The sequence below is a fragment of the Triplophysa dalaica genome, chromosome 23 (genome assembly GCF_015846415.1).
Source record: "Triplophysa dalaica isolate WHDGS20190420 chromosome 23, ASM1584641v1, whole genome shotgun sequence".
NCBI classification, from domain to species: Eukaryota; Metazoa; Chordata; class Actinopteri; order Cypriniformes; family Nemacheilidae; genus Triplophysa; species Triplophysa dalaica.
Window position 1 is genome coordinate 12,161,634 of NC_079564.1, and position 10,891 is coordinate 12,172,524.

General features: G+C 35.5%; 1 protein-coding gene across 1 annotated transcript in view; it reads left to right on the forward strand.

The window, feature by feature from the left end:
- vopp1b (VOPP1 WW domain binding protein b) overlaps nt 1-9,386 on the forward strand; it is a 32,063-nt gene extending 22,677 nt beyond the window's left edge. The window contains exons 3-5 of the mRNA XM_056737753.1: nt 2,463-2,540; nt 4,517-4,650; nt 6,705-9,386. Of these exons, the coding sequence (XP_056593731.1) occupies nt 2,463-2,540; nt 4,517-4,650; nt 6,705-6,931 (439 nt within the window). The 3' untranslated portion in view covers nt 6,932-9,386. The remainder of the gene's footprint in view (nt 1-2,462; nt 2,541-4,516; nt 4,651-6,704) is intronic.
- Nucleotides 9,387-10,891: the final 1,505 nt, after the last annotated feature.

The window sequence follows — 10,891 nt, forward strand, 5'->3', positions numbered from 1 at the left end:
GGGGAATGACTTCAACCGCTAATCCCGTTTTATCCTTCACCATGCTCTCTATTCGCCTGTCACAAGACGGAATACTCTATAAAGAAGCGTTCATTAAATATGAAATCAGCAGGCTTCTCAGGGTGTGGATGCAACAGATGAGCTTTCTGTCTTTCGCTTTGGGGGATTGGAGTTCTGCATATGTATTCCCTGTTTGGGCAAAAGGTTCAAGTCATATGTATAGAAAAGACGGCAACACACTCGCATCCCAATTCACCTGCCTACTATGCCCATTGAAGTATGTACGTTTTTTGTTGTGAAAAAGTATAAGTACATGTAGAACTAGCAAAACTGTATTCACGCTCTGGTACATACTAACGTGAAACAGGAGGGACAGTTGTTGCCTAGACGACACTGTGATCCTTAACTGTCACGAACATCACAATACACTTCTTCCTTGCATTTAAGCATTTATTTGTTTATTATTCTGTATGTGATGTTTACTTATATTTATTAATTTAGCGAAGCATCTTTTATTTAATTTTATTAATGCACTGGAGCGTCACTGAACTCCACCCTCTCATGCTGGGTTTTTTTCATCAGCTGTTAAAGGGATACTTCACCAAAAATGACAATTCTGTTATCATTGACTCCCCTTCAAGTTGTTCCAAATCTGCATAAATTTCTCTGTTCTGATGAACATAGTACGAATGCTTATAACTAGACAGGCTTTGCCACCCATTGACTCCCACAGTAGGAACAATTACTTATGCTTATAAGAAAATGCTTATAACCAGAAAGATTACTGCAAAATCTGTCTGGTTATAAGGATTTGTATATGCTCATCAGAACTTATACATTTTTAAAGATTTGGAAAATAGTTAAATTGTTTTATTTACACCCGTAACTGTATGTTCACTTCAGGTTTATCTAGTAGGACACCATATATAATGGGGGCATAAAAATATAGTAGGCCTACACACCCGTACTACAGATACTGTAGAGTACATCAACAGTTGATAAACAAAGAACTGATTCTTGAATATTTAACTCGACTATAAAAAATATATAACTTTGACCTCATGTTCATATCTGACTGCCTTTTGCAGATTCAGACCACTGGCCAGGTCATCTTTCTGACAGTATACCTGACAGGGTAAAGGAACTTGGACTTCAAGGTAGAAATCTCAGCCACCCCTGAATCCCAAAGGGTTTGTGCAAGTCAGTAAGCAATAATACCCGAAGTTCTAATGCAACTGGTAGTCCCTCAGAGTAAGACTGCCAACTTTAAAAAGATAGTTGAACATATGAGTTATTAAGGAATAAATCAAGACAAACCAACTGCAGTTTAATTGATGATAATTGGAATGCACAATAAAAAGAGCATTAGTTTTTTTTTTAATTAAAAACTGATTTATCAGATTTTGGAACCAAACTCTTATATTTTGAAGACCAAACAACACTTGCCCCCGTTAACTTCCAATTTTGATGGTACACTTCTGTACAAAGTGAATAATAAATGAGGATGTAATGTTAACGACCACACCTGAACATACACATAATATAGCACCAATTGATCAGTGAACAACTTCTGTCAAGATATACACTAAAAAATGTTGGGTTTTTAACCCATCGTTGGGTCAAAAATGGACCGTTGGGTTATAAATTATTATATGCTTTGTAGTTTTAACCCAATGTTGGGTCAAATATAAAGAGTCTTTGGGTTAATTTATCCCCAATTGTTGGGTTTGCCCATTTTTGGACCAACGATGGGTTGAAATAATCCAACATTTTTTCGAGTGAATACACTAGTGTTTGGTGTTGCCTGAGGGCCAATAGTCTTCACTAGGTAAATATCCAGGAGGTCGCCACTGTTGTCCTGGAAACTGAAAATTGGATGGTTTTCCTTAAATTACATTTTACCTTTTACCCAGTCAGTGACACCTCATGCAACTTAATTCATTTGCAAGACCTCTAAGTCTTAGTCCATCCTCCCTTTTCTTTCTACAAGATGTACAAGAGTTTGGTTTGTTATTTGTCCTGATCAGATGCACAAGACAATCTGTGGATGGCTAACGTGAAAAATACTGAATAATGAAAGCTTTTATTTCTTAGTTTCCTTAAACAAGGCAATATCTGTATGTGATGGCAAGGCAACTGTATAAAGACACCAACATCATTGGTAACCCGATCTTTCAGCTAAAGATTATTAAGTTAATTTCAAAAACTTTTCAGATTCATTCCTTCAATTCTTTGATGTTCCCTCACATAATGAAGTGGCATTTAGTGTATCCGTATTTCAATGGATGTAATTCTATTCACATTGCCCGCTGCCTCGTTTATCATTGTTCGTTTTTTCTGTACGCAAAATCACATCATCTCTTACTAGTCTATTGCACACTTTGTTCAAATTGGAATCAAACTGATATCATCTTACAGTTTTATCATTTTGACTTCTCGTTTAATTTTCGTTTTCTCCCCAGATGTCGCTCGTATGAGGACTGCTGTGGGACACGCTGCTGTGTTCGAGCACTTTCCATCCAGAGGCTCTGGTATTTCTGGTAAGAACTGCATCTTCTCATTTCCTTCCTACTTCCTTTATTTTTTAACACATTAGTGGGTTATTCCTAGGAATGAGTGGAATGAAACTGTATTATTTGGTTAGAAAGGGTTTCTTCTACTACCATAAAAACACATAATACCAACATTTTTCAAAATATGTTATTTAGTGTTCTATGGAAAAAGAAGTCATAAAGGTTTGAAATGATAACCGGGTGAGTAAAGGATGACCGAAGCTTTCTTTTTGGTTCATCTATCACTTTATATAGGCCTTTCAGGGCTGAAACTGCAACGCACCAAATATTATTTTAGTCAATAATGTTTGCCAGGATGTTTATTAAAATACTCCAGAGATAGTATATCTGCTTGTCTGTTTGTGTGTCTATCTTAAATAGGCTATAATTTCAGAAAGAATTAAGTAAAAGGAAAATGACTGGGTTGAACAGAAAAAACAAGAACATCAAATTATGCTCCGAAACTTTGTAAAATGTTTAAGACAAAAACTATGTATAAAGTATTTTTTTTTGTTAATATTTCAATCACATTATTTGTATCACAATTAAAATGATTCACTTCATTCAATTATGCCCTTTTAGCTCAGCAAAGTTAAAGTAAAGGCTTGTTTTTACTTCTGTGCCGGTTTTCGTTTATATTTGTGTGTCGTTCTCCGCGTCGCCAGGCAATTGTCACTAGGCATCAGTGTCCACAGGCATGTTGCTTGTGTAACCAAGACAAGAGCTGGAGAAGAACGGTTTGTTGTGTACGCTGCATGTCTGAGAAGTATTTAGCAATGATATCCGCAAGTAAACAGTCAGTTTTGCAGCTTGAGTTGTTAAATGCAGAAAATCACGTAATTTATTTAGACAATTCATTCGGAAATGCACACGTGCACCCGATGCTATCGCATAGTTTTTTGACCTGAAGGGAGGGGGTTATGCATCGCATTGACGCGCTGTTACATCACTGGAGAGGTGCGAGTCAGGCTAAGGCTTAGTTCATTTTCTTCCATCAGCCACACTTGTGATGTATTTCATCAGACTCATGCTCTGTCTTGAACATGACCCTCATGGTAGTTCACCATGATACCTCATTACAATATCAAAAAATGATTCTGTGTCATTGTAGATTTCATGAAATCAATTGAGTAAACTTTACTTGTAGTTAAAATTATAGAAAAATCTCTGAATTCTAAATGCACGAATTTTTGAGTGAATTCAAATTAACTTTATCATGTTCAACACACTTAAATTTGTATATAGGATCTTTACTTCATTATTTTGCGGCGGGACTACACTAGTCAGTCACTAACTGAGAAGTCAATTAAGAGTTCCCAGCATGCTTTGCATGCAACAGTATTAGAGTAATTTTTGTGAAAAATGTGCTATTTTATGGGCTTTTCAATAAAATGAAAGACTTGATAGTGTTTATTGTTCAGTTGTCTTTACGATTTAGAAGAGATTCTTTTTTGTATTTTGAGTTTTGTGGTTATCATCTTTCATAAGAGTGGATCATGTGCTTAGGTCACGATTGGCTGTTTTTCACTCATTGGACAGTGCTAATAACAGTACTGAGAGAACTCTTAGCTTACTATATGTTGTTAACAAAAACAAATGTTAAACTTAAAGTTAAAAAAGACAAGAAGTTAACTCCAATGCTCAAATTAGTATATCTTCTTGATTGTTTTAAGTTTATCATGTGACATATGCTTAAATAGTTTTTGTATTCATTGAATATGGCATTAAAAATAAGCTTTAAATATTTTGTGTAATAATGTCAACATCCTTTTTAAAGTAAATAGTGTTATATTTGACAGTGTACAATCACCTAATGTGATGATTATTTAATTCACCAAACATCCTCTCGCTAGTTGTATCTAATAGCAATGGTCGAGTAGGATCCTGAATTTACTTTGATGGGGATTTCTTGGTTCGTACTTATAAAGATTTGAGAACATTCCGATTTTTGCTTGTTCCTATAGGTTGTTACTGATGATGGGCGTGCTCTTCTGCTGCGGTGCGGGGTTTTTCATTCGTAGACGAATGTATCCATCTCCGATCAGTGAGGACCCCACATTTAACGTGTCTTTCACCCGACATCCTGTAAGCACGCCAGGTGAGTATTTTACTGACATTTAATAGACACATGTGTCATTAGGTCCTCTTGAATGCATGAAACTAAATGCTTTAGCGGATGGGAGTTTTGTAAAGTTTTATCTAAACAATGTGTAGCAAGGGCTGAGCAACTACAGTTTGTAACTACAGTACAAGACCTTAGCACCTTTTGCTTCCACAAAAGATGCCAATCACTTTTAATGAACTTGACAAGGTTGACATACTCTTGCTGAACCTTTCTCACAGTTGAGGTCCAGGTGGTTATTATCGGTCTGCTCTTGCTAGGAGCCAGGGTTGGCACCTCACCACAGACTTGATTTATTTCCCCATTTCCGTGTGCCAAACAAGCAGAACATTGCAAATGAGCCGTTCTTGTGTGTGAACAGATACGTTGCCAGCATATGGCCAACAACATCCGTCTGTTCCAAAGACAGTGAAGTAAACAATATTTCTGGTAAACAAATTGGTGCAGCATTTCTAGCTGCTAGCAAGTATTTTTGAGTTGACTGAGCTGCTTTAACTGGTAAATGAAAGATATAATCTTGTTATTCTGTTTGAAAGCATATTACTACTTTTTTTGAGACTGTGGGAAGAGAAGAAATTCCAGAATATTCTGTTTAACAGTATTGTTAAAACAATAAAAGTGCAGTCAGATTAGTATTAAAATTAATACATGCTCACGTTTAAGAAAATCCATAGGATGAGTGAACTTGTTTCACCTGTTTCTATTGTCGTGTGTCACTCTTAAATAATCCTTTATACTGAAATATAATCATTAAATTTGTCCTAAAAACAGTAAAAGCCTTTAACATAGAAGCAAATCATTGCTGTGTAATTGACCTCATAGTTTAGAGAGTCTAATGTTCTCAAACAAGAAAATAAAGCATCACTTTCACTATTTAAACTTTCTATCTGTACTGAGGGAAAATAAGTCATTATATCTGCTACTCAAGCGGAAAATTTCATCAAAATGTTGAATAAGATGGAAATTCCTTGTGTTTGTTTGTAAAGAAGTTTTGTTGAGGATAAATTAACATGAAAAAGGCTAATCTTTCTCATTATTTTAACGTGCATAGTTCAAATGAAAAGCAATATTAATGATGCTCCATTTTAGAAAACAAAACCAGAGAGCGGCTGGCGAAATTGCTTCCGTCTTGCTGAATTATTTGTTGCAAATGTATAACGACAGGCCACTTTAAAATATGAATAAAACACATCATAACTAAACAGAACACAAAGATGAATTAAACTCATAATGGTTATAGTATCTGGTTAAGCACAGAATAGAAATCACACGTCAGAAACCATAATGCTCCCTCTTTGTCACAGTCCCACTAACATATCTTACGATACTATACTTTATGAAATATCACGATATCGAGTAGTTTTGCGATGCTGTCTCATGTTAAAATCAACGAAACAGGCCAAAATTCGTTAATACAACGATGTAAATGAAACATGTTGTATTTAGTGAACTGAATTATGATGCACACAACAATGTGTGTAGTATTAACTGTAGTAATTGGATATGTTTTAGCAAATACTGTAGTATACTTTAATATTTACTGTGGTAAATTTTAACATTGGAACTTCTTCAATCAATGTGCCACAAATTGCATTTATATCAATGCTTATAAAGGAAAATGTTAGGCTTACTTTAAATGTGACTATAATGGCCAGTGATTTGATGTTGGTGAATTTATTTAGGAGAGAAACACAGCAAAAAGACAAATGAAATTGTTCAAATGAATGTCAATGTACTTATGCAACATTAGTTATGGAACTACGATACTACCATTTAAAAACACCCTAGTAGACATTGCTTCAATTCAATTTAGATTTTTGGGTGAACTATCCCTCAAACTCATTAATATTAGATACAATACAAATTTACCACAATTTCCAAACTTATATCCAACTGACAATATATATTTTATACATTACGTCCAACTTTAACAATACATATAATACCCTTCCAGTATTATACAGTACACAAGTTAAGACATTTGACATTATAAACAAATGAAAATAAGTGAATGAACTCTTTCTCCACAGTCTCCCAGCAACCAGGTATGCAAGGCTACATTGACCCCTGCGGTGCCATGACAACAGCCTTCGGCCCTGCCCATCCAGGTCAGCCCACCCCAGCCCACCTGATGAGCTCCTACCCGCCTCCCCCCTCCTACTGCAGTCACCCGCCTCCCTCTTATGAACAGGTCCTCAGGTCTGCAGAGAAGAAGAACCCCCATGAATCATCGCAAACCATATGTGACGTGAACTAGAAAGCGCCACATGGAAATAAATGGCTCGGAAAGACTCCAGTACCTTTAAATGGGTCCCCAAAAAATTATTTTCCTTTAAAATTGCTTTTTCATGACGAATCGTTGTTTTGCTCGCTTTACGTTTGTTGGAGGGCCTACAAAGTCCTGGCTGGATGAAATGCGTAGAAGAAATGGACTTCTGCCTGACAGAGGTCGAAACAACCTGTCAGGAGTGGAGAAGTTCGGCCGCAGCCTTAGACTTTTTTTCTTTGAAACTGTGTGTATTCTCATCCCCAGCGTGTGTGAAGATGTCGTTTGGCTTAAAGCGGACCTCGGTAGGAAGTCACAATGTTTCACACGCTGAGAGACCAGATGTAAGCAATCCGTTGTCCTTCGGGAGAACAGGTGTTTCTGAAAAGGACATGAGGTGCCATGGAAAATAAGCAGCGGATTAATTCAACAACAGTTAAGGGGCCCTGCAATGTCATGAACTTTTAAAACAGGGACTTGCATACGGAGTTTGTCTTGCATTTTATCCCATCGTCACCATCACATGGTCATCACCAGTAGCCTATATTTATTTTACCAAATCTCTGGAAAGAAAAGTGGCTATTGCTTTATAAAAATCAACAGTAAATGGTTTAATTGTGGAAGACCATGTGGGGAAAATTGTAAAGGACTAATTTATTTCTTATGAGATCCCAGAGAAACTCGAAATAGATGATGAGCTCATAAAGAGGGAGTCTGTTGAAGCTTGTATTAACAGTGCACGATAGGAGACAAATTACTTCACATCTTTGCTGTTCATTTCATCTATAATGCCTCTGTTTCACAGACAGGCAGCCAAACCGTAGAGAATGATTTTGGGTTAAACGTTTCGTTTCGTCAAGCACACGCTCTCTGTGAGTTTCTTGTGAATTGCTTGAATACGTTTGTACAAATATTGGAATACAATTTCCTTAGAATAATGTGCAGTTGAACAATAAGGATTCACCCCGATGAGGAATATATTCGTTATTTGGAGGGAGTGATGCATTTAGTTCAATAACTGTTTAAAACGGCTCCGGGCAGATTCATCCTAATGAGATCTAGCCATCTTTCAGTATCGCTTAAGGGACTACATGTGCATGCAAATAGTTGCATTTCGGCATCGCTGGGTTGTTGAGTTAGAAGAAATGCACATACTTAAATTGTTTAAAATTACAATAAAATTGTAAAGCAGTCACACAGATTTGCAAAGCATTCCTTGTGCAAGAACGTGAGGTCTCGTATGTGGTTTTTGGAACATTTTGTGTGAATCTCTTGTAAAGTTATGCATTTGTGGACGCATGTGAAAAACGTGACTTTAAAGGAACAGTTCACCCAAAAATGAACATTCTGTCATGAATTACTCGCTCTCTAATGGTTTAAAACAACTATACATTTCTTTGTTCGGTTGAACACAGAGATATTTGGAATAATGTTAGCAACTGACATTTCTGGGGCTCCATCGACTACCATAGGAAAAAATTAAATGGTGCCCGGGAACCGTTTGCTTTCCTAAATTCCTTAAAATACCTGTCGTCTTTATTTAAATCTGTTTCAGATGAATTCAACATAACACTGACTGCTGTATTCTGTATTCGTAAAGCTGATTAAAGTGATTCATTTTCCTCCTACAATGTAAAGAAACGGTAATTTTACTGTTTTATTTTACATTATAACATTTTAAATCACAGAAGTAGACGTGAGAAATAATAGCAAACATTAGAAATAATAGCTAATTTAAATATTCGGTATGAATTAACATCTAAACATGTACATTTTATTTTACATAAATGTTATTTTATGGCTATTCTGTTACCCGAGCTGCTGGGATATTAACATATTTTTACAGCGTACACATAAGATGGCACACAAAAGGATGAACTGTTCACAAATTTAATCAAGAATCCTTTTTAAAGACCTACTAAACATTAGGCGACCCTTATCTGCAAGTCCTGCTATATTATTTTGGAGAAAAACGGTGAAAGAGTTCTGAAGGTGTTGCTTTTTGTACTGTAGTTGTGGTTACCTTGTTAATGGTTAAAACTGTATCATCTGCTTGAAGTTTAACTATGCAAAGTACAGAGACGGTGTCCATTTGCAACCGTATATGTTAGAAACTGTTAAAATAGATCAGTACTTTGTTTTAATATCATGTAATAATTTTGATCTGGCATGGGTGGAGAGATGGTTGAAATAACAGTGTAGGTTTTAACACAAGACGCGGTGAAGGACAGCTGTGACATTTCCGGCTGCTGTTGGAGTGACAAATTGATAAATATGCTGCACTAGAAAAATCTGTGAGCTGCTACGGTGACAGAAATGTAGGTAGATATGAGAGTATTTTAATGCACTGTTACCTACGCTGTCATCGACACATCAGCAGCCATGCCATAGTGAAACCTTTTAATGTCAGAGGTTAATGAATTGTTCATGAACTATAATAATAAAGTACCCTTTTTTGCTTTACCTGATGTACCAGATGATTTACTGTGTTATGTCATTGTGCTTGTATGGGAATTTGAGCATTTTAGATTAATGTTATCATGGGGATTGAGGGTTACATGGAAATAACCACAAGAATGAGTCGCAGAATAATTTAACTACACAACCATTAGGGCGGACCAATTTAAAACTGAAATCATTGCTAGTTACAAAATTCTGTAATCCCTCCACATTACAATATATGTGGGCTACACCCCAAATTTTAAATTGGATGCCAAATGATTCAACAAAGGAAAGTTCCAGTTTGTTAGGAGTGACTATGATCATTATTCCTGTTGGTTTGTGCATATTCGACTGATGGATTATGTAAATTCAAGGATAAGGTTTTGCATATACCAGCTATTCTTAATACCATAATTACCCCCAAAAAAGTCAATTTGATTCAAAAGCACTGAAGTATTGAAAGCGCAAACAATTGGCTTTATATAACCGCCACACACAGTGCATGACCCAGTGTTAAATCACACTAAAATGCATTTTATTACATCTTAAAACGTTCTTTTCAAGTTTTACTTGTTTAAGCATTAGGGTTGAGCATATTGCATAAGTCTTTATGTAAAGGTACTCAACCATTAAAATATTTAATGAAATGTTGTGCTCCTATTTGAGACACATTATTACTCATGACATCAGAGAACACAGCAGTACATTGATGTAAATGGAAAACTTTAGGCGCTTGTAAAAGCAACAAAGCTCCACAAGGAGATAAAAAAGAAATTAAAGCGCTTGTAATATTTCATCATACAGTAGCTGGTTTCATTTACAGCTATAGCACTGTTTAAATAAAAAAATGGGAATTCTTTTCGAGGAAAATATATCACGTTACAGTTAAACTCTTCGCGTTCATGTCAACATACAATAATAAAATATTAATCATTTCTACAATTGACCACGTTAACATTATAATATTATGAACATTCATGATTTTTTTGTCTTCTAACTGTGCCATGATTTTTGACCACATTTAATGATGTTTTATGATACTTATGTAATTATTTTGTACTATTGTTCATTTTAAAACACTACATGAATATATGTTCATTATTTGGAAGTGTTTATATTTAAGCTAAGTAAAACACAGAAATGGGCAATCCCGTTATGGGTGTACACTTTTCAGTTAAAACTTGAACTGAGAATGTATTTATCACCAATATATTGAATGCTTTTTTAATACTTTACTTAACCCCTGACGAAGGAGTACAGACAATGAAAAATTTCAGTCTGAGGATTCTATTTAGAGAGCGAAAAATGAATGTGATGTGTTATGGTTTTTGAGAGTCAAAAGACTTAGTAGGATTTCTGTGAATTAAAATGTACAAACCAGAAGCAATAATACCCAACAAAAAGAGAAGAGATAGACTATTTATGTTCTATGATTTTCCCAAAAAATGATGTCCCTATTTATGAAGATTATGGATTGTTACTGATCCCCTGACTAGAAAAACTATGCTT